General features: G+C 39.4%; 2 protein-coding genes across 2 annotated transcripts; both read right to left on the bottom strand.

The window, feature by feature from the left end:
- Nucleotides 1–1,279: 1,279 nt before the first annotated feature.
- On the bottom strand, nucleotides 1,280–12,103 carry jade3 (jade family PHD finger 3). Its single transcript, XM_076081561.1, has 11 exons — nucleotides 11,915–12,103; nucleotides 7,660–7,719; nucleotides 7,500–7,585; nucleotides 7,256–7,413; nucleotides 6,529–6,719; nucleotides 6,055–6,266; nucleotides 5,661–5,828; nucleotides 5,458–5,574; nucleotides 4,221–4,688; nucleotides 3,401–3,518; nucleotides 1,280–3,312 (listed from the first exon to the last, which is right to left on the bottom strand). Exons 1-11 carry the CDS (start codon nucleotides 11,970–11,972, stop codon nucleotides 2,519–2,521), a joined length of 2,430 nt encoding a protein of 809 aa, XP_075937676.1. The 5' UTR covers nucleotides 11,973–12,103; the 3' UTR covers nucleotides 1,280–2,518.
- Nucleotides 12,104–14,267: 2,164 nt separating this feature from the next.
- Nucleotides 14,268–20,300, bottom strand: rp2 (RP2 activator of ARL3 GTPase). The gene is made up of 5 exons (XM_076081564.1): nucleotides 19,957–20,300; nucleotides 17,337–18,005; nucleotides 16,087–16,201; nucleotides 15,268–15,353; nucleotides 14,268–15,170 (listed from the first exon to the last, which is right to left on the bottom strand). The coding sequence occupies exons 1-5, from the start codon at nucleotides 20,122–20,124 to the stop codon at nucleotides 15,087–15,089; spliced, it is 1,122 nt and encodes a 373-aa protein (XP_075937679.1). The 5' UTR covers nucleotides 20,125–20,300; the 3' UTR covers nucleotides 14,268–15,086.
- Nucleotides 20,301–21,053: the final 753 nt, after the last annotated feature.

The raw sequence follows: 21,053 nt of genomic DNA, 5'->3' as shown, positions 1-21,053 counted from the left end.
GTGAGTTCTCCATTCTGTAGAATGAGGGTGAGATGTGTACAGGCAGGATTATAAATACTATCTATGATAAATATCTGGTCAATAAGCTGATTAAAGACGTCGTCTGTTATCTTCATATGAACATAGAAGCTGAAGTGGTTTGAGAACGCTGACCTTCGGCTTCCAGGAGCTCATTGATCTGTTGTTTCTGTGCGTTTGTGATTATTTGGTGGTTCAGGTCGTCCTCAGCTTCTTCAGCGGGTCGATAAACCCTGAAACAGCACTAACCACAGGGAGAAACTAGATTAAAGTGCACCGGCAGCACGTGAGCCACAGATTCAACACAACCGTAAATTATGATGGCGTTTCATTTGTGCTCGAGAGAAAAGTTCAGTTCAAGACTCCACGAGACGCACCTCAGGAGTCACTTCCTGGTCTTTGGACTTGTTCCATCATTTATTACGTCTTCTACTGAACACAACAGTTCTGTGCATTACTCTGGTTTACTCTGGCATCAATACTGCGTTTATTTAAAGTGTATATCGGGGGCTGTGCATATAAATAGACAGTGTGGTTTGGGGCCCTTGAGGTGGGCTGATATATATGGAGCCTCAGAAATGTGCCTGTGTTCAAAAAAGTACTTGCATTTACTAAAAAAACGTGTTATTTACTATATTAACCCTCAAAACGGCAAAACCCTCTTTTAAATATATATTATTATATATTATATTTATTTAACATAAATATATATTAATATTTTATTATTTTAAAAGAAAATTGGTAAAAAACATGATGAATGTCTCCTCTCCCCCCACCCTTTCAAAATAAAAGCTCCAGAGTGAATTCTAACTGGAATGCTTGTGATGAAGCCTGTCATTTAATAACCTGTTTGTGTGTCAAACATTATGAATGTCTCCTCTCCTCCTCTCACCCACCCTTTCAAAATAAAAGCCCCACAGAGTAACTATCTTATCGTGAAGCTCAGAATGAGGTTCATGTTAAGTTCAAGTCTTTCCATCACAAATACAGAAATGTAATTTTCAAAGGTATGTATCTCAAACAAAGATGTACATGTCCAGTACAGAAATGACGGGAGATATTTGTGGACTGTCATCACGAAAACAAGGTATCATCAGCGTGTGTAAATATTTATTGCGACGTCTTCGGGCAGTAGAAGCCACACCGTCAACATTTCTTGTGGAATTTTCTAGTTTTATGTTTGTATTCAGACATCAAACACCTGATGAAATATAAAGAATGAAGCTGTTTGTGTGGTAAAAATGAGTCAAAGAAACAGAACTAGTGAACCAGTTATTTATTATCAAAACAGAGACGACGGTGACGATGATGAAGGCCGGTCGTGTGACGGTGATGAAGGCCGGTCGTGTGACGGTGATGAAGGCCGGTCGTGTGACGGTGATGAAGGCCGGTCGTGTGACGATGATGAAGGCCGGTCGTGTGACGGTGATGAAGGCCGGTCGTGTGACGGTGATGAAGGCCGGTCGTGTGACGGTGATGAAGGCCGGTCGTGTGACGGTGATGAAGGCCGGTCGTGTGACGGTGATGAAGGCCGGTCATGTCACCATCTGAGGCAAACGTCCGTTACACATCTGTACTCGACTTGTTTCACACATTTCTTCTCATTGTGAGACGAGAGCTCTTGATTTGAAATGACATCATCATCTAACAGAAAGCTAATAGTGTTAACGAGTTCTACTCACAGGAGGTCCTGTTCAAACAAATGACATCACTACTTTACAAATATATAAAATAAAAACAAAACGACAGATGTGCAAGAAACAGCTGCAGTAGAGTTCACTACTAATCTGCTGCATCACGACTACGTTTACATGCTCATTAATATTCCACTTTCATTGTGAATACGACAATATTCAGAATGTAAGCATCATATTCTGTTTGTATACTCTGAGTTATTGTGAATGCTGATGTTCTACTTTTACATATTCTGACGTGATAAACGTCGTCGACCCGTCAAACACAGAAGAGAACGACGTCACCGTGAGATTCACTGAGGATGAACATGTGAACATGTGAACATGAACGGCTGCAGACGGAACATTAGTGGAACACTCGTCTTCATTAACCATGAAAACAGATTAGTGGAATATTGTCTTTGTCAGAATAAAAACTGAATACTTGATGCATGTAAACGTCGTCGGTTTGATTTAATGTTTGAAGTCTCAATAAAGTGGAGCGTGTTGAACATTATTTACATCCCGATGTGAACGTCTAATGTTCAGAGGTTTACACCGAGTGTCGGGGGGGGGGACGGGGGAAGGGGGACGGAGGGACAGGGGACGGGGGGTTAATACAAAGTTGTGCAGAGTACAAAATGTAATTCTAGTCACAATGAGAAGGCAAACAATGATAATCTCAGAAGACTGTTCCTCTCCGACACAGAGCTTCTTCATGAGTCCCGCAAAAACCCCTTCATGCAGACTCTGCAGCATCCACTGGGTCCTGGTCTGGTCCCTGACGAGTCTGGCACTTGGAAAAGGACGGCGCCGACGTACGGCCGTCACCTCTGCACGGCGTGCCTGGAGCCCAGAGACTGTGGTTTCCCTCGGCTGACCCCCTTCCCGGCGGCGTCCGGCTGAGGCGGGCCGACCCGCTGCCGCCTCCCTTTGGACTCCGGCTCCGAGTCGCTGAGCTCCAGGTCGGGACAGTACCCGTCGCTGTCCTGGTGCGACCTGCCGCTCTTGGCTCTGTGCTCGGGCTTGGCCCACAGTCTCTCCTTGGCGGAGGAGCCCTTTCGGGACAGTTTGTCAGAGGCCCGCAGGTCCTCCGTGGTCCGTACCAGGTTAATGGTGGCCTCCTTGAAGGACCTGCCGAAGTGCTCCATGGCGGACTTGCGTAACCTGCTCTTGTCCAGCGTCGGATTGGAGGCGTCCTGGTCGCCGGGCGTCTGGCAGGAACTGTCCTTCTGCGCCACAAACTTCTCTGAGAGGCCGTTGGATTTGCGGTCCTGGTCCGGTTTGCCGTTGGACGAGTGGCCGCCGTGCAGTGCGGCGTGCAGGGCCAGCGGTTTGCCTCCGGGCAGCGAGGTCGGACCGCGAGAGACGCTGGAGGACGACAGGCGACCGTTGGAGCGCTCCTCTCGGCGACCGCGTCCGTGCAGCTGAGGCTTCCCCTGACCCAGACCCTCACCTTCCACGTTACCGCTGTTGTCCGGGCACAGCGGCCCGTTACCGGAGGACTTGGAGCCGGGGTTTCCGTTTCCCAGACCGGAGGGTTTGGGCATCTTGAGCTTCAGAGTGATCCTCGGAGGAGGACGGAACAGCAGGCTCTCTGCTGGAGAGGAGGAGGGAAGACCTGAAGACAAGAGAGACGAGGAAACATGTTCAGGACCGCGGCTGCGATTCAAACGTCTCAACAGAACGATGACGGACGGACGGCTCACCGGCAGACAGCTCCTGGTTCAGCAGCTTCACGTGCAGGTTGAACATCTGCTCGTGAGCTTTGCTCTGCAGCACCTTCAGCTTCTCCCGCCGGCTCACCATGTAACACAAGTTCCTCACCTGAGAGACGGCAGAAACAGATTCACGTGTGAGACTTCATGGTCACGATGCTGAAGATTAATGAAGAAGAATGTTTTACGACTTTGAACAGTTGATTAGTTAAAACATCTCCATCTCTAGAAACTGAGACAACCGGTTGAACTATTATTTATCATCTTTCCAGCTTCTTTCTGCTGCTTTTCTTTCTTTTATGATAATAAACCAAATGTTTTGGGGTTTTGTTCTAAACGAGTAATTAGAAGACGCCACCCGAGGCTTTAGGAAACTGTGTCATCAGCATTTCTTCTGCCATAAATCCTGCGTCAGCTTGACGTTTGGACATTTACATCGTTTTGTGCGTCGCCTCGACTGAACGTTTAAAGAGTTTTACTGCTGATGAACAGATCTCATGAAGGAAAACAAGGAAACACTAAATGTTGGTTTTATAGAATCAGCTCAAGACGTTCAGTGGCTTCACAAACAGGAAATAGTTCATAGTTTTCCGTGTTCTATGTGAGATTAATGAGACGTTTATTATATATGATATAAAACTGTGCACAGACACTAAGCTCATTAACATAATGTGACCTCCAGCTCATGAACTGCTCCTCACAGAGAACGTTGACTTATCCGTATTAATAAGTGTATTTAGGTTAAAGTTCATAAACAGCATAAAGTCTCAGTTACACCCCCCCCCCCCCCGTTCCAGAGGAGGACACCCACCCTCTCCAGGTCCTGTCTCAGATGCATGAACATCCTCATGCGGGTGTGGATGCTGTCCTCCTGTGGCTGCAGCACCAGGTTCTCCTCGTCCTCTTTGGGGGGCAGCAGGGCCCGGTTGAAGTTGGCCCTCCTCTTCAGCTTCCAGTATTGACAGATGAAGTCCAGGAGGCGCGCCGGCAGCCCGAGGGCCCGGGACAGGTCCTCCTGCTGGACCAGGGTGTAGAACTCCTCCTCCAGCTCCTGCAGCCTCTGGGCCCGCTGGCCGCCGCCCACCTTCTGGGCGTCGCCGGCGGGTTTGGAGCGAGCCGGGCTCAGACCGGCCTCCCCGGCCTTCTTGGACTGGCTGTGCTTCAGGCAGTACGACTTGAACTTGACCTCGTCGCCTTCGTCCAGGATGGTCTTCATCTCCAGGCTGTGCTCGAAGGCGCACGTCACGTGGAAGGGAGTGGTGCAGTTCTTCACCGAGCACTGGGGACAAAATGATGATTATGATGATCATCATAACTTTATTTTCATATAAAATACATTCTGACGCTTCAGAGAAACCAATCAATGACCAATGCTCTATGATGATCAGCTACCAACCTTTCTGCAGCTTTTCACACATTTTACTGCACGAGTTGTTCCACAATGACTCATTTATTATTATTTAATTATATCTTGTTTGTTTAATCCGGACTGTCGGAGTCTCGTTATTATTTTGTCTCCAGGAGGCAACCTCCGCTTCTTTAAAGTTCTTCAAAGCTTCATGTGTTAAAGCTGCATTCTCTCTAGTGTCCACCAGGGGGCGACTCCTCTGGTTGTATAGAAGTCTATGAGAAAATGACTCTACTTCTCTCTTGATTTATTACCTCAGTAAACATTGTAAACATGAGTTTATGGTCTCAATCTCTAGTTTCAAGTCTTCTTCAATACAGCATGATGTTCATTTAGTACATTATGGTCCATTTAGAGTCAAACAGACCATAAAGCAGGGGATGCTTTAGGGCGGGGCTACACGGTGATTGACAGGTCTCTAATAGACCATAAAGCAGGGGATGCTTTAGGGCGGGGCTACACGGTGATTGACAGGTCTCTAATAGACCATAAAGCAGGGGATGCTTTAGGATGCCCCCGAAACTAAAAGGAATTAATTAGAAAAGGAACTATTTCTCCGGGTGCAGTGACAACAAGACCGCCCCTTGTTTCCCGTCTTCACGCTAACTTAAGCTAAGCTAAGCTAACTAGCTGCACTCACCTGGATACAAGCGCCGGTCTTCCATTTACACAGACTGCAGATGAGCGACCAGCGGCTGGGCGGGATGTGGGACACTTTGGTGATGGGCTCCATCCTCTCGGGACAAGCGATGCTCACCTAGGAAGGGACGGCAGGGTGAGGTCATTCAATGCTCCCTGTGTGTGTGTGTGTGTGTGTGTGTGTGTGTGTGTGTGTGTGTGTACCTCTGGGATCCACAGAGCACAGCTCACATGAGCCCACTTGGTCCCGGCTCTCGTGGCCTTCATGGCTCCACCCTTCTGAGGACAGAGGAGACACTGAGGGTCGATGCCGAGGACGCACGTCCTGCAGAGCCAGTTCCCTACGGGCACTTTGACGATTCCATAGCAGGCCTGAGAGGAGGACACGGAGTATTTACTGAAGGATGTTTTATGTCATCGGCACAAGAATAGACATGATTCTAACATGAGATCATAAAAACAAAAGCAACGATTAAGAAGAGACGCTACAATAGAATAAAACACTTAAAGAATAGATATCACCATGAAAGGTCACCGGTTCATTACTCACATGAAGACGATTATCTTTGTGTCACAAGTTCTCTGAAATGAGAGTTACCTGGTGCACACAGATGTTGCACTTGTCACAGAACACCATGTCGTTTCCCTCCTCGCTGTCGGGCGAGCGGCACACGTCACAGATGACGTCCTCGTCGTACTCGATGCCGAGGCCCTCCACCGTCTCGATGGCGTGGTTCATGTTGTCGTGACACTGGCTCTCCAGAGCCTCCATCGCTCGCTCCATCGTCAGCTCGTCCACAGGCTCCTCCCCTAGAGGACAGACGGACACCGTCAGTCCTGCAACGTACTCACAGCTCGGTGCTGGACTCGTATGAAGTCATTTCTGAGGAATGACCCCGTGAGATTAGTGTGTTTATGGATATGTATGTATACGAACATGTATGTGTACATGGAGGTACATGTGAGAGATAAGTAATGGGGTGGAGGGGCTCTTGTAGCTGCCTTTAAGTTAAGTGATGATCGATAAACGACACAGAGCTGTATCGAGTAGTACTGAGCGGGTTCTCCTCACCCATGCGCTCCAGCTCCCTGTTGAGCGCCTGCAGCCAGTGGAGGTCCATGTCGTCCAGGTCGTAGCGACACATGGCCTCGGCCAGATCCTTGATGTCCACGTAACCCGGCTCTGTGGACTCGCGGCTGGAGCACTGGATGTGCTTCCTCTGGTGGGTGTAGAGGACCTCTGTGGGCTTCTCCTCCATGACTCTGAACACACAAGACACATCTTAGCACCGGCATGATCGGGATTATACGTTTTATTAAACACTGACCAAACTAGCAGGATAACCCTTTCATAAAGCCGAGTCTTTGGCTTCTCTAATGATCTAGTTCAGATGGTGACGTCATGCACCAATGACGTCACCTAAGGTCTCTAAGGAGAGCAGAGAACGGTTCTTTCACATCCAACTCTGTGAAGTCAGGTTGAGTTTGGACCAAACCAGAGTCAGTGACTGTTGACGGTTCCGATGGTTTAAAGGAGAGATTGTTAATTCTATGTTTTTTAAGTTAATAAGTTATAATAATTGTCCAAAAATTATTTATTATATGTTCTCATCAACGTGCGTCACATAACATTATTCCGGCGTCATGTTTCCATCACTGCTGAGTCGTTAACACTGAGTGATGATTGTAATCTTCATCACTGAAGACGAAGGACTCGTGTCAGTGGGTCTGTTGTCCGGAGTGAAGCAGGCTTCTCTGACTCATGTAACCCCGTCGGTCTGACAGCCGGACAGCGTTACCTGACCGACGGCTCTGGGATGGTGTCTGGACTCGCCAGCACCTGGACCCCCTTCTCCCACTCCTGCTTCCAGGCGTCCGCCAGCAGGTAGTAGTCCTCCGGGGACACGTGGTGGGAGTCGGGCAGCTTCATGGCGCTGATCAGGTCTTTTCTGAACACCTGAGGGGTGAGACAGCAGCAGAGTGAGACGCCTGACCTCACCTGTAAACAGAGCTCAGCTGCGACAGCAGAGGACGGGAACTTACTTCAGCCGGTTTCTTCTGGTTGGAGGCCGGAGCTCCAGGTTTGCCGCCTCCATACTTGTTGGAGGAGCAGAAGGAGGTGGAGGGACCTGATGAAAGAATGCAACGTGTGAATAAAAGAGCAGCAGAGAAGAAGAGGAGATTCATGTTCACGTTGACTCACTCTCATTGTCTGAACTGTCGCTGCTGCTCGACGACCTGAGACGTTTCATCCTGTAACATCCTGAAGAGGAAGAGGAGGAGACGTCAGCCGCTACTTCAATAAAAACTGTTTAACTCATTAAACATCTTATTTTATACAGGCTGAGAGATAAACCAACACATTCAAAAACACAACCATTAACTACCTTATTCTATTTGTATTTAGCAAATAAGAAATATACAATATATATATATATATATATTATACTAGTAAATATTTCTACTAGTAATATATGTATTATTACTAGTATAAACTAATATATGTATTATTACTAGTTTAAACTAATATATGTATTAATACTAGTATAAACTAATATATGTATTATTACTAGTATAAACTAATATATGTATTTAATACTAGTATGAACTAATATATGTATTATTACTAGTTTAAACTAATATATGTATTAATACTAGTATAAACTAATATATGTATTAATACTAGTATAAACTAATATATGTATTAATACTAGTATAAACTAATATATGTATTAATACTAGTATAAACTAATATATGTATTATTACTAGTATGAACTAATATATGTATTATTACTAGTATAAACTAATATATGTATTTAATACTAGTATGAACTAATATATGTATTATTACTAGTTTAAACTAATATATGTATTAATACTAGTATAAACTAATATATGTATTAATACTAGTATAAACTAATATATGTATTAATACTAGTATAAACTAATATATGTATTAATACTAGTATAAACTAATATATGTATTATTACTAGTATGAACTAATATATGTATTATTACTAGTATAAACTAATATATGTATTAATACTAGTATAAACTAATATATGTATTTAATACTAGTATGAACTAATATATGTATTATTACTAGTATAAACTAATATATGTATTAATACTAGTATAAACTATTATATGTGTTAATACTAGTATAAACTAATATATGTATTATTACTAGTATAAACTAATATATGTATTAATACTAGTATAAACTAATATATGTATTATTACTAGTATAAACTAATATATGTATTAATACTAGTATAAACTAATATATGTATTATTACTAGTATAAACTAATATATGTATTTAATACTAGTATGAACTAATATATGTATTATTACTAGTATAAACTAATATATGTATTATTACTAGTATAAACTATTATATGTGTTAATACTAGTATAAACTAATATATGTATTATTACTAGTATAAACTAATATATGTATTAATACTAGTATAAACTAATATATGTATTATTACTAGTATAAACTAATATATGTATTAATACTAGTATAAACTAATATATGTATTTAATACTAGTATGAACTAATATATGTATTATTACTAGTATAAACTAATATATGTATTATTACTAGTATAAACTATTATATGTGTTAATACTAGTATAAACTAATATATGTATTATTACTAGTATAAACTAATATATGTATTATTACTAGTATAAACTATTATATATGTATTATTACTAGTATAAACTATTATTTATGTATTATTACTAGTATAAACTAATATATGTATTAATACTAGTATAAACTATTATATGTGTTAATACTAGTATAAACTAATATATTTATTATTACTAGTATAAACTAATATATTTATTAATACTAGTATAAACTAATATATTTATTAATACTAGTATAAACTAATATATGTATTAATACTAGTATAAACTAATATATTTATTTAATACTAGTATGAACTAATATATGTATTATTACAAGTATAAACTAATATATGTATTAATACTAGTATAAACTATTATATGTGTTAATACTAGTATAAACTATTATATGTGTTAATACTAGTATAAACTAATATATGTATTATTACTAGTATAAACTAATATATGTATTAATACTAGTATAAACTATTATATGTGTTAATACTAGTATAAACTAATATATGTATTATTACTAGTATAAACTAATATATGTATTAATACTAGTATAAACTATTATATGTATTATTACTAGTATAAACTAATATATGTATTATTACTAGTATAAACTATTATATATGTATTATTACTAGTATAAACTATTATTTATGTATTATTACTAGTATAAACTAATATATTTATTATTACTAGTATAAACTAATATATTTATTAATACTAGTATAAACTAATATATTTATTAATACTAGTATAAACTAATATATGTATTTAATACTAGTATGAACTAATATATGTATTATTACTAGTATAAACTAATATATGTATTAATACTAGTATAAACTATTATATGTGTTAATACTAGTATAAACTAATATATGTATTATTACTAGTATAAACTAATATATGTATTATTACTAGTATAAACTATTATATATGTATTATTACTAGTATAAACTATTATTTATGTATTATTACTAGTATAAACTAATATATGTATTAATACTAGTATAAACTATTATATGTGTTAATACTAGTATAAACTAATATATTTATTATTACTAGTATAAACTAATATATTTATTAATACTAGTATAAACTAATATATTTATTAATACTAGTATAAACTAATATATTTATTAATACTAGTATAAACTAATATATTTATTAATACTAGTATAAACTAATATATTTATTATTACTAGTATAAACTAATATATTTATTAATACTAGTATAAACTAATATATTTATTAATACTAGTATAAACTAATATATTTATTAATACTAGTATAAAATAATATATTTATTAATACTAGTATAAACTATTATATATGTATTATTACTAGTATAAACTATTATATATGTATTATTACTAGTATAAACTAATATATGTATTAATACTAGTATAAACTAATATATTTATTATTACTAGTATAAACTAATATATGTATTAATACTAGTATAAACTAATATATGTATTAATACTCGTATAAACTAATATATATATTAATACGAGTATAAACTAATATATTTATTATTACTAGTATGAACTAATATATGTATTAATACTAGTATAAACTAATATATGTATTATTACTAGTATAAACTAATATATGTATTAATACTAGTATAAACTAATATATGTATTAATACTAGTATAAACTAATATATTTATTATTACTAGTATAAACTAATATATATATTAATACGAGTATAAACTAATATATGTATTATTACTAGTATAAACTAATATATTTATTATTACTAATATAAACTAATATATTTATTATTACTAGTATAAACAAATATATGTATTTAATACTAGTATGAACTAATATATGTATTAATACTAGTATAAACTAATATATGTATAAATGTACTATGTACTATATATGTACTAGTATAAACTAAAGGAGACTACAGGCTGTGAATGAGCACGGATATGACATCACACTGACTAGAGGTTTCTGGGTAACAGGAAAACAATGTCCGCCTTGTTTACATGTATTTCTTCATATATTGTATTTAATGTACTAATATCTGTGAGTACTGCGGTCAGAAACAGAGTAAACAGTGTCCGCCTTCATCAAAGAGCCGTGTTGGCGCCAAACACACACACTGAAGTTAGCTTCTGATTCGACAATATAGCGGAAAGTTAACTTCATTCATTGCTGTTCAATGGGGTCTAGGTGCAAACAAAGCAGTAACATCTCTATTTTATTTACATTTTCACAAACAAAATAAGGCTTTCATAAATCTTAAACTGGGTTTCAAAGAGTCTCTGGCTTCTCTCTAATCTAGTCCAGACTTGATCAGAGTATGTATAATGGTTTTGGTAAGAAACCTGGTTCAATGTGGTTTACATGTTAAAAATGTTTTTTACAGGCCTTAATAAAATAAGGCTTTTATTTTATAGGCCTTAACTTTCCCCTTAGCTGCCAAATCGGAAGCTTGAAATGTGAAGCTAACTTCCTCTCAATCACGCACACAAGCTAACATCCGGGCCTCTAGCGGGCTGCACTGCAGCCTGTGGAGGAATCAAACGTGGGCGCCACCACCACACAAAGATGTCACTTCCTAGATCCATTAAGACGAAACTACCACACAGCTCGACCGGGTCCGTTAGTCAGAGTAGTAACGGTCATTTGACGGACACGAGCGCGCGCAAAGCTAACGGTCGCTAGCATGAACGCAGCAGAGAGAGAGAAAAAGAAGGCCTCATCCTGGGTATTTCCTGCCCCTCTCTCTATCTCTCTCCTAACACACGCGCATATTGTTTCACATTCCTCCCCCCGTTTTTACCTCCACTGCTGTCCGCTTTATTCCAGCCACATATCCGCCCGGACACCGCGTCCAACATGTACCTGTAGAAAAATATATCCGAGGCTCTGGTTGGTTGTAGCTGCGGGGGTGAAAATCTGGAGGTTTGTATCCGACCACAGAGGGGATCTCCTGGGTAGCAAGTCGGTCCACCACGGCACAACGGCTCTATTGTACCGCGCCTCCCGCAGGGTCCTAAACCCCGCCGGCTTCCCTTCGACCTAGGTGCGCTCGATTTGTCAACTGGCGCTAACCTCCAGTGGTGGTGGTAGAAGGACTCAGTAGTAAAACATACTTTTACAATTAAAAGTAAAAGTACTAAAATATTGGCATACAAATATACCTATAGTAGCAAAAGTAAAAGTACTATTTCAGAATAAAATACTTTATTGTATTATAATTATTGATGAATGTGTTGCTTTTATGTTGCAGCTGATAAAGGAGCTCATTTTTTACTACTTTATATTATGCTTTTAGTTTAATCTATAATAATACATAATTTATTAGTTCATTATTATTTTGTATTAATTAACTGAATCTGAAAAGAAACTAAACCTGTGTCGTGGAGTAAAAAGTACATTTACAAGTACCTTCAGTACATATATATATATATATATATATATATGTAAATTGTACTTAAGTAGAGTACTTGAGTAAATATAGTTACACTGCTGTTAACCTCGATCCATAGACCACAACAAAGAATAAAGCCAATGCAGAAATAATAATAATAATAATACAACATAAACACAAACTTTTACAGATTTATAAACTTTAAATACTTTTGCATTATTAGGGGAAGATGTGGTGCATACTTTCTTCAAAAACCCAAGAAAAGAGGAGAAATATATTTTATAATAAATGTGATAATGTTGGCAACATTTTTTATTCATATATACATTTTAAAAAACTGTTATTTTACTTATTTAGTGTCCCTGAAGGTTGTTGAGCAACGTGTAAAACCCTCTGAGGCACATTTTTGATATGTGATATTTATCGAAGCTATAAATTAAACTTCATTGAATTAAACCATTAAAATAAAAAGAATACAGTCGTTAAAAGTCTTCTTCTTTGGGTTTTAACGGTCGTTTACATGCTGCACTGCTGCCACCTTCTGCAGTTATTGATGGTCTTATACAGAAAGATATGTATTTATATATATATCTTTATGAATAAATTATGTATAAATATACATATTTATATATTAATAAAACTCTTTGTAAACAGTAAGACAATAGTACTGAAATAAACGTGGAATGGTGAAATATAAATAAATACAGCGATGCTTCTGATCATATTGATAATGATATTAACATGTTAGAGAACAATGAGTTTAAACTATGAAATATATCATTTACAGTTCAGTTCTCATGAAGTAAGCCGACCAAACATCCAATCTTTTCATTTCTCTCTGATTCTTATTTCCTGAAACTAACCAGCACCGTTTGTGACAGCTGACACTGATCACAGGAAATATAATAAAGTAACTCTGATAATAAATAACCAGTCAGGTGTTCTACAGCTTCTAATGTGTTGCATAAAGACAGGGTGTCATTCTGAATGTCCGAGCAACAAATCACAGACAGATGTGCGTTCACGAAGACAAACCGCTCGACAACAACTGCTCGAGTACAAAAAGGTTGACAGATACAGAGAGACGTCCCTCTGAACAGAAAACGTTCCATGTTTTCATTTAACTTCAGCTAATCCTGATGAATGAATAACTGATGAGAGGTCGAGCTGCAACGACCACTAGAAAACCAAAAGAGGAAAATCCTGCCGACATGCAGTCACACGGACTCTGTTTACAGCTCGTTCACTAACGTCAAAGAGCTCAAGTTCAACTTTGGGAGTTCTTCACAAAAGAGGACGAGCTGATCAGCTTACAAAGAGGAAACAATGTTTCTGTTGGAGGGAGAGTTCAGGCTTTTAGACAGATCTTTATGACAAAGGAACTGAAGCCGACACCAGACTCCATTCACTCAAACACTGATTCTACCTCTCAGGACACAGGAGCTGCTGCTCTCCTGCTGCCTCCATCTGTTGCTGAGGTTGTGTTGTTGTGAGAGACATTCTGTTACGTCCACAGCAGAACATCACTTTGCTCCCGTGCTGGTTCTCCTGTCTGTTTCTATGAACTCATCTACCGCAGTAGAACCCTGACTGTGGAGGAGAACCTCACACACACACTACAGAACACCAGTACTGTCTCTTTAAGATCAGTGTTTGTGCTGCTGACAGACGAGAGGACGGATTATTAAACACGGTGGTTGTAGTCCGTCGTTACTTTACGTTGGTTCACTCTTTAACACAGAATAACAGCACAGGTGTGAAGTCAGACTTTATGAAACTTTTACTAAAAAAATGATAAAGAACATACATTTTTGTGTCCATATACAAAAAAACAAGAACATTCAGCAGAGTATAAAACACATTTTACAAAATAATAATGATCACGTGAGTTGGCTACGTCACAGAACTATAATACAAAGAGTTCACACTGATGAACGTAAACACACGAGTTCATCTAGAAGAGAAACTAACGGTCACAGTTCAGCTTCGGCCTCAAAGAGAAGAGTAACCGTACGTGCGCACGCACACACACACACACACACACACACACTTAAGAAATCATTTAAGAAATAAAACATGATCTATAGATATATTACAATATATAAATGTATTTATATATATTATTTATATATAAATATATATATTTATATATAAATATATATATTTATAAATAAATATATATATTTATATAAATATATATATCTACATTTATATAAATATATATAAAATATTTTCCCATTCGTGTGCTCGTGTTCTTTCTGCTGCATCGACGGTTTCATATCAGAAAAACAAAGCTTTAAATTAAAATGAATTACATTTACAGCAAAGAGCTACATTCACAAATCGATACAAGCAACCGAATACATTCATAGAAATATAAATATTCACAGCACTCTCAGCACGGCTGGATGTTTTTAGACTCACAGCTGATCAGCTGAGTTTCTTTATGAAAACCAGACTTTAATATTTGTCATTGCGTATCATGATTCTTTGAGGATTAAAATCAGGCTGCTCGTACTTAAACCAGCGCTGGACGGCGAGGCGTTCAGGGGAATCAGTTTGTTTGGATGCTCGTTTTCGCTCACAAGCCCATCTGCATGTCAGCGAAGTTGAAGAAGCTGTCGACATCTCGAGAGGACGAGTTTTTGTTATCAGAGACGAAGACCTGCAGAAGAAATGAAACATCAGACATTGTCGATTAGATGCATTTTGTTTGTGACGTGTAACACCAGAAGAAGAGACTCCGGGTCAGTCTGGATCACCTTGGTGCCGCTGAACACGTCGCTGGCGATGCTCTTGCAGGCCTCCACCACTCCGTCTCCGTTCAGCTCCAGAGCGATGACCGGACCTTCAGAGGAGAGATTAAAGAACAAATATATTTAATATTCAAGCTTATGAATTGACCGTCTTTACCAGTTTTGACATTTTCATAATGAGGTTTGGATTTTTAGTCGGAACTGAAGCAGGAGAGCAGCAGCTCCTGTGTCCTGGAGCCAGGACATGCACTTATTACTTCTGGTGACTAGTTCTCTCGAAAACCGATGTTGAATACACTTATTGTAAGTCGCTTTGGATAAAAGCGTCTGCTAAATGACTGTAATGTAATGTAATGTAATGTAATGTAATGTAATGTGCTGAGAGGTAGAATCAGTGTTTGAGTGAATGGAGTCTGGTGTGTTTGTAGAGATCATAGATAACAGCTTGAGTTCCCCTCAGAAAGGTCTGTCTGACAGCAAGGTGAAGAGGTGAAGACATTCTGAATATAGCTTCACTTCAACTGAGAGACATTCTGTTAGAGTCTAACATACGTCCACAGCAGAACATCACTTTGCTCCCGTGCTGGTTCTCCTGTCTGTTTCTATGAACTCATCTACTGTAGTAGAACCCTGACTGTGGAGGAGAACCTCACACACACACACACACACACACACACACACACACACACACACACACACACACACTACAGAACATCACTTTAAGGATCAGTGTTTTTCTTCTAACATTAGATGTAAATATGAAACTACTTGTCAGATAAGATCTCACACATCCGGCTGAGTTCCTGAGCAGCAACATGAACGTACCTTTAGTGTTCCACTCCACCAGATCCTCCGCACTGCTCTGGAACACTCTCTTCACGTCTTCAGGTTTCATGGACACCTCCTTGGTCTGGATCAGCACGAAGCCTTTAGCGGTGGCCTGAACACACGGAGAGAAACGTCTTGAATATGAAGTACTTCAAAGTATTTCAAGAACCCTCCGTGTACACACACACGGAGCAGATGAACTGGATGCCTCTGAGATGGAGTAACGCTGACTTTGAGCTTTTGGCAGCGACACAAACATCACTGGAACGTTTCCGGAGCGTTGAAGAAGCTGAACAATAACAAACAGAACTTTAGGAACTTTAGAATACTACACGTATTTATACGAAACTACTAAAACAGACAGCGAGTCAGCATTTTAAACTCAAAGCACATCAGAGAGAATATTAAAGATAAGATCTACTTTATTTGTATGACAGTGATGTAAACTTTAGTGATGATGCAACATTCAGCTGATGAGAGAGGATATTTGGTTTCTGTGAAAGTATTTTACCAAAGTAGTGTTTCACTGGTCGGTTAAATGTATCAAATTATTATTTGAGACATTTATTGTCTCAAATAAAATGTGATAAATATGGAACTATATAGACTTTGTGCTGCTTCCTGTTCATCGTAACGGGAACATTAATGTGGAAGTGACCATATCTGGACTGAGGAGGAGCGACGTAGAGACGCCGTATACGTCTCTGGTAGAGACCTGTCAATCACCGTGTAGCCCCGCCCTAAAGCATCCCCTGCTTTATGGTCTGTTTGACTCTAAATGGACCATAATGTACTAAATGAACATCATGCTGTATTGAAGAAGACTTGAAACTAGAGATTGAGACCATAAACTCATGCTTACAATGTTTACTGAGGTAATAAATCAAGAGAGAAGTAGAGTCATGTTCTCATAGACTTCTATACAACCAGAGGAGTCGCCCCCTGGTGGACACTAGAGAGAATGCAGCTTTAAGACATGAAGCTTTGAAGAACTTTAATGAACCGGAGGTTGTCGCCTGGTTTCAACTGAGAAATGTGGATGTGGTTTCCTAATTATAGGTTCTAAAATGAAGATATGCAATTATTAGCAATCTGTAGAGGATGAAACAATTCGGTGAAATACGGTCTGAATGTGTAACTGTTTGAACCAGTTTTGAGCATCTTTTCACCGTCGGTGCTCACTGGGCTTCATCTTTTGTTCCTTTCACATAAAACTGAGACCAGAGGTGAAACCTCCTCACACTCACCTCGTCGATCAGTTTGCGGGCGTTGGCGGTGGCGTATTCTCCGGCGAAGAAGACGAAGAGGCAGGACTCCTCGCTGTCCTTTCGCCGCCCGCCCTTCGTCAAAGGCACGATGCTGCGTTCGGGGTTGCCGGAGATCCGAACCGACTTAAATTCGGACTCCGGGTCCGGGCCGGGCACCGAATCCAGAACGGCCGAGGCCTCCGGCAGCAGGCTCCAGTTGTTCTCCCCGGACACCGGCGTGAAGTCGTGCACGTTGCTCCAGTTGTTGTTGAAGATGCTGAGCCCGGCGTCCTTGAAGTGGAAGGCCAGCTCGGGGTAGAAGTACTGGAAGCAGCCGAACTTCATGCCCGTGGAGGACTCGATGATGGGCTGCGTGGCGCAGCACAGGAACACCTCCATCTTTTTACAGTCCCGCGTGCGGAACTGCTGGCAGGCGACGACGCACTTGACGTCCTTACAGTCCCTGAAGAACACGCTGCCCTTGGTGGGCCCGAGGACCACGCGGCAGTTCACGCAGTCGTCGATGGTGACGGTGGCCGAGTGGTCCAACACGTAGATGTCGCAGTTCTCGCACTCCTGGATGACGAACTGCTGGCCGTTCAGCTTGCCGGGCAGGCGGCCCACCGTCACGTCTCTGAGCCCCGTCAGCATGTAGTCTTTAGGGTCCACCTGAGCAGAGACACCGGGGTTTATTCAACACAAGGACAGATTCAGAGGTTTACACCTCATCCAATAACAACACGGAGCTTTATCCTTCAGTCATCAGACCGTATGAAGCTTTCTAAACAGGCTTATTAACAGTGGTGCAATGTAACTAAGTACATTTACAGAACTACATTACACTGTGTTTAAGTTTATTCAATGAAGTGAGCATATTTAGTTGAACTTGGGAAGAATATCTTTTCATCTCACGTACAATAAACAGGACACAGAGGACACGCCCCCTCAACATTTGTCCAATAAAGAACATGAGAGGACTTTTAAAGAGGACTTTTATTTTGACAAAATAAAAGTAGAACTCCTCTGCTGGAGTCGCTGGAGGGGATTCAATCTGATATAAAAACAAAGGAAAGATGAAGCAACCAGGCGTGCAAAGTAACTAAGTACATTTACTCAAGTGCTGCACTTAAGTACAAATTTGAGGTTTGTGTACTTCACTGAGTACTTCCTACTTCTCCTCCACTACGTCCCGGAGGTAAATATTGTACTCTTATAGAATATGATGCATTGATGTAGATTAAACCAGCCAACAGGATATAAAGGAGTAAACATTCAGCAGGAACATTTTACTGATCAATAAATACTTTTACTTTCACTACACTTGTATACTTTTACTTCAGTGAGGTTCTGCAGGACTTTCACTAGTGTGGTTGTAGTACTTTTACTCCATCTCAGAGTCTAATTTGATGTCATGTTCCACTAACGTTCAAACATTTTCCCTCCATGAGATGTGATCATGTGACCATTGAGCTATTTTCAGACGTGTTTTATGTGGTCGACCACAGTTTGACTCGTTACATCGAGTCAACGCGGACGTTTAACCAGCCTGAAGAAGAAGAAGAAGAAGCAGAAGCAGCAGCAGCAGCCATGTTGTGGTCAGCTGTGGACTGTTGTAATCCCATAATGAGATAACAGAGTGAGAGCTGAGAGCGATGTCATCATGCAGAACAACCAGCGCTGCATTAATACAGGAAACATGGGAATGTGATTATTTAGAGACTATTATTTAAAGATTCATACATATATATATACACACACATATATACATGGAGGTCCTTCATTAATAATATTCAGGGTTCAGATTGAAGTGAAGAATTATTATTTTTCTTCTAAATACTTGCTGCATTAACATACTTATTATATTTATTAAAACATGAGGAGCATTCTGGTTCGTGTGTTTTGATGTTGTTTCATGCTACGTTTACTTGTTGCGGAGTATTTCTTCGGTGTAGTTGTAGTACTTTTACTGCAGTAGAGGATCTGAATACTTCCTCCTTCTCCTCACTGTGGATGGCTTCTGTTTAACTTTAATGTTTCACTGACACAACGTTTGGCTTCTCAACGCACCAGTGATATGTGGATTGTACACCGTGATATTAAAACCATACTGTGTACATTTGCTTATTTAAAACATGTATATATAAGAGTGTGTGATTAAACATTAATGTTAATAATCATAGAACATGGTTTTAAAAGCTCAAACTGATGTTGTTATATCTTTTAGCAGTTGATTTAAAATGCTATATGCTGCCAACATGCTTCAGTTATATATTACATATTAATATTAGTGTATTTACCGTGAGTCATTGCAGACATTTCATCTCTTTATATATTTATATGACATTATGTCTGCGCATGAATGTCAGTGAACAAACAGCTGCAGCAGCTTCACGAACGATCATGTGACGTCACTTTAAAAATGACTTAATGAATGTACAGATGAATTATCTTCATCATGTGACGTCACTTTAACATGACTTAATGAATGTACAGATGAATTATCTTCATCATAACCTGCAGCAAAGACAAGGAAGCGATGTTCAGAAGGTGTGACACGGGTCAGACACACGGTCAGTATGATGATGATTGTTGTTGTTGTTGTTGTTGTTGCTGTGGTTACCTTCTCCCGCTTGTCCCAGCTGTACTGCTTCGGAGCCTCCTCGCTGTTGTTGCCAAGGGGAACAGCGTGGCCCGTCGTCGTCGTGTCGACGGTCGTCGTCTGCGGCGTCCGCTCGTCTCCTGTCTCGGAGGACTTCCTCTTGGACTTCTTGGAGAAGAAACAGCCCATCGTGGAGTCTGTGCGGCCGGGAACGTGAAGCGGAGAGAGAAGAAGAAGAAGAAGAAGAAGAAGAAGATGAAGGAGCAGGAAGAGCAACACAGGAGCAGCAGACGGTTCTTTAGGGACGAGCAACTCTTCTGTTTCACACCTCTCTCTCTCTCTCTCTCTCTCTCTCCTCCACCAGAGCGAGCTACAGCAGCCAATCACAGGGCGAGGGTAGAGCGACGTGATGGCGTCACGGGTTCACGTAGAGGGGGCGTGTCCTCATGAGGCGTTTGGGTGAAAGAAGTAGAAAAGAGATTTCCACAGTTTTTTATTTTATAGAAGGGTGTTGGTTTTATGGAAGCCCAGCAGCGCCAGTAAAATACAATAATAAGAAGTGATAATTATGAGTTTCCATCTCAAAATGATGACATTTATCTCACATTTATAATTATTTATCTCACATCTATGACTTTTAATCTCATATTTATAATTCTTTATATTTATTGAACTTCACTAAATCTACGCCGATGATTTAAACAAGATATTTTTACAAGTTAAATTAACTTCCTCGAGCATATAAAATCATATAATATCTGTGAATGTCGTGAAATACACGACGGTGTAATTAAATGAATTCCTTCTCTGTATTGTTTTTAATTTAGGTTTTCTTTTAAAGAACACGGAAAAACAAAAGTGATACAAACTTTAGAAAATGAATGAATTAAATGAAACAACAAGGGGAGGATCTGTCTCTTCCATGAACAACAAAAATAAACAAAACAATTACATTATATCACATTGATCTCACCATTTGTATCAATGGTCAGGCAGGAGGAAATTCAGAAAGACCCTAAATTACCTGACTACCATGAACGCACCGTCATCGACATGGACACAACTCTCTGGGTTTTGTCTTTGCCACAAAAAGCTGCTTATACAAGTAAAATATCTTA

The sequence above is a fragment of the Anarhichas minor genome, unplaced genomic scaffold, assembly GCF_050575085.1.
Source record: "Anarhichas minor isolate MPS153535 unplaced genomic scaffold, ASM5057508v1 ptg000081l, whole genome shotgun sequence".
Taxonomy (NCBI): Eukaryota; Metazoa; Chordata; class Actinopteri; order Perciformes; family Anarhichadidae; genus Anarhichas; species Anarhichas minor.
The sequence above is the reverse complement of the archived record's forward strand: the minus strand, read 5'-3'. Positions and strand labels throughout refer to the sequence as shown.

Bases quoted from the DNA above. Each gene is read 5' to 3' on its own strand.
- jade3 (XM_076081561.1), bottom strand. From the start codon at position 11,972: ATGTTGGACGCGGTGTCCGGGCGGATATGTGGCTGGAATAAAGCGGAC. The intron at 6,267-6,528 runs GTGAGGAGAACC...TCTGTCCTCTAG, and splicing joins CAGGGAGCTGGAGCGCATGG to GGGAGGAGCCTGTGGACGAG. The intron at 5,575-5,660 runs GTACACACACAC...GTCCCTTCCTAG, and splicing joins GTGCTCTGTGGATCCCAGAG to GTGAGCATCGCTTGTCCCGA.
- rp2 (XM_076081564.1), bottom strand. From the start codon at position 20,124: ATGGGCTGTTTCTTCTCCAAGAAGTCCAAGAGGAAGTCCTCCGAGACA. The intron at 16,202-17,336 runs GTGAGTGTGAGG...CCGTGTGTTCAG, and splicing joins CCCGCAAACTGATCGACGAG to GCCACCGCTAAAGGCTTCGT. The intron at 15,171-15,267 runs GTGATCCAGACT...TTTCTTCTGCAG, and splicing joins ACGTGTTCAGCGGCACCAAG to GTCTTCGTCTCTGATAACAA.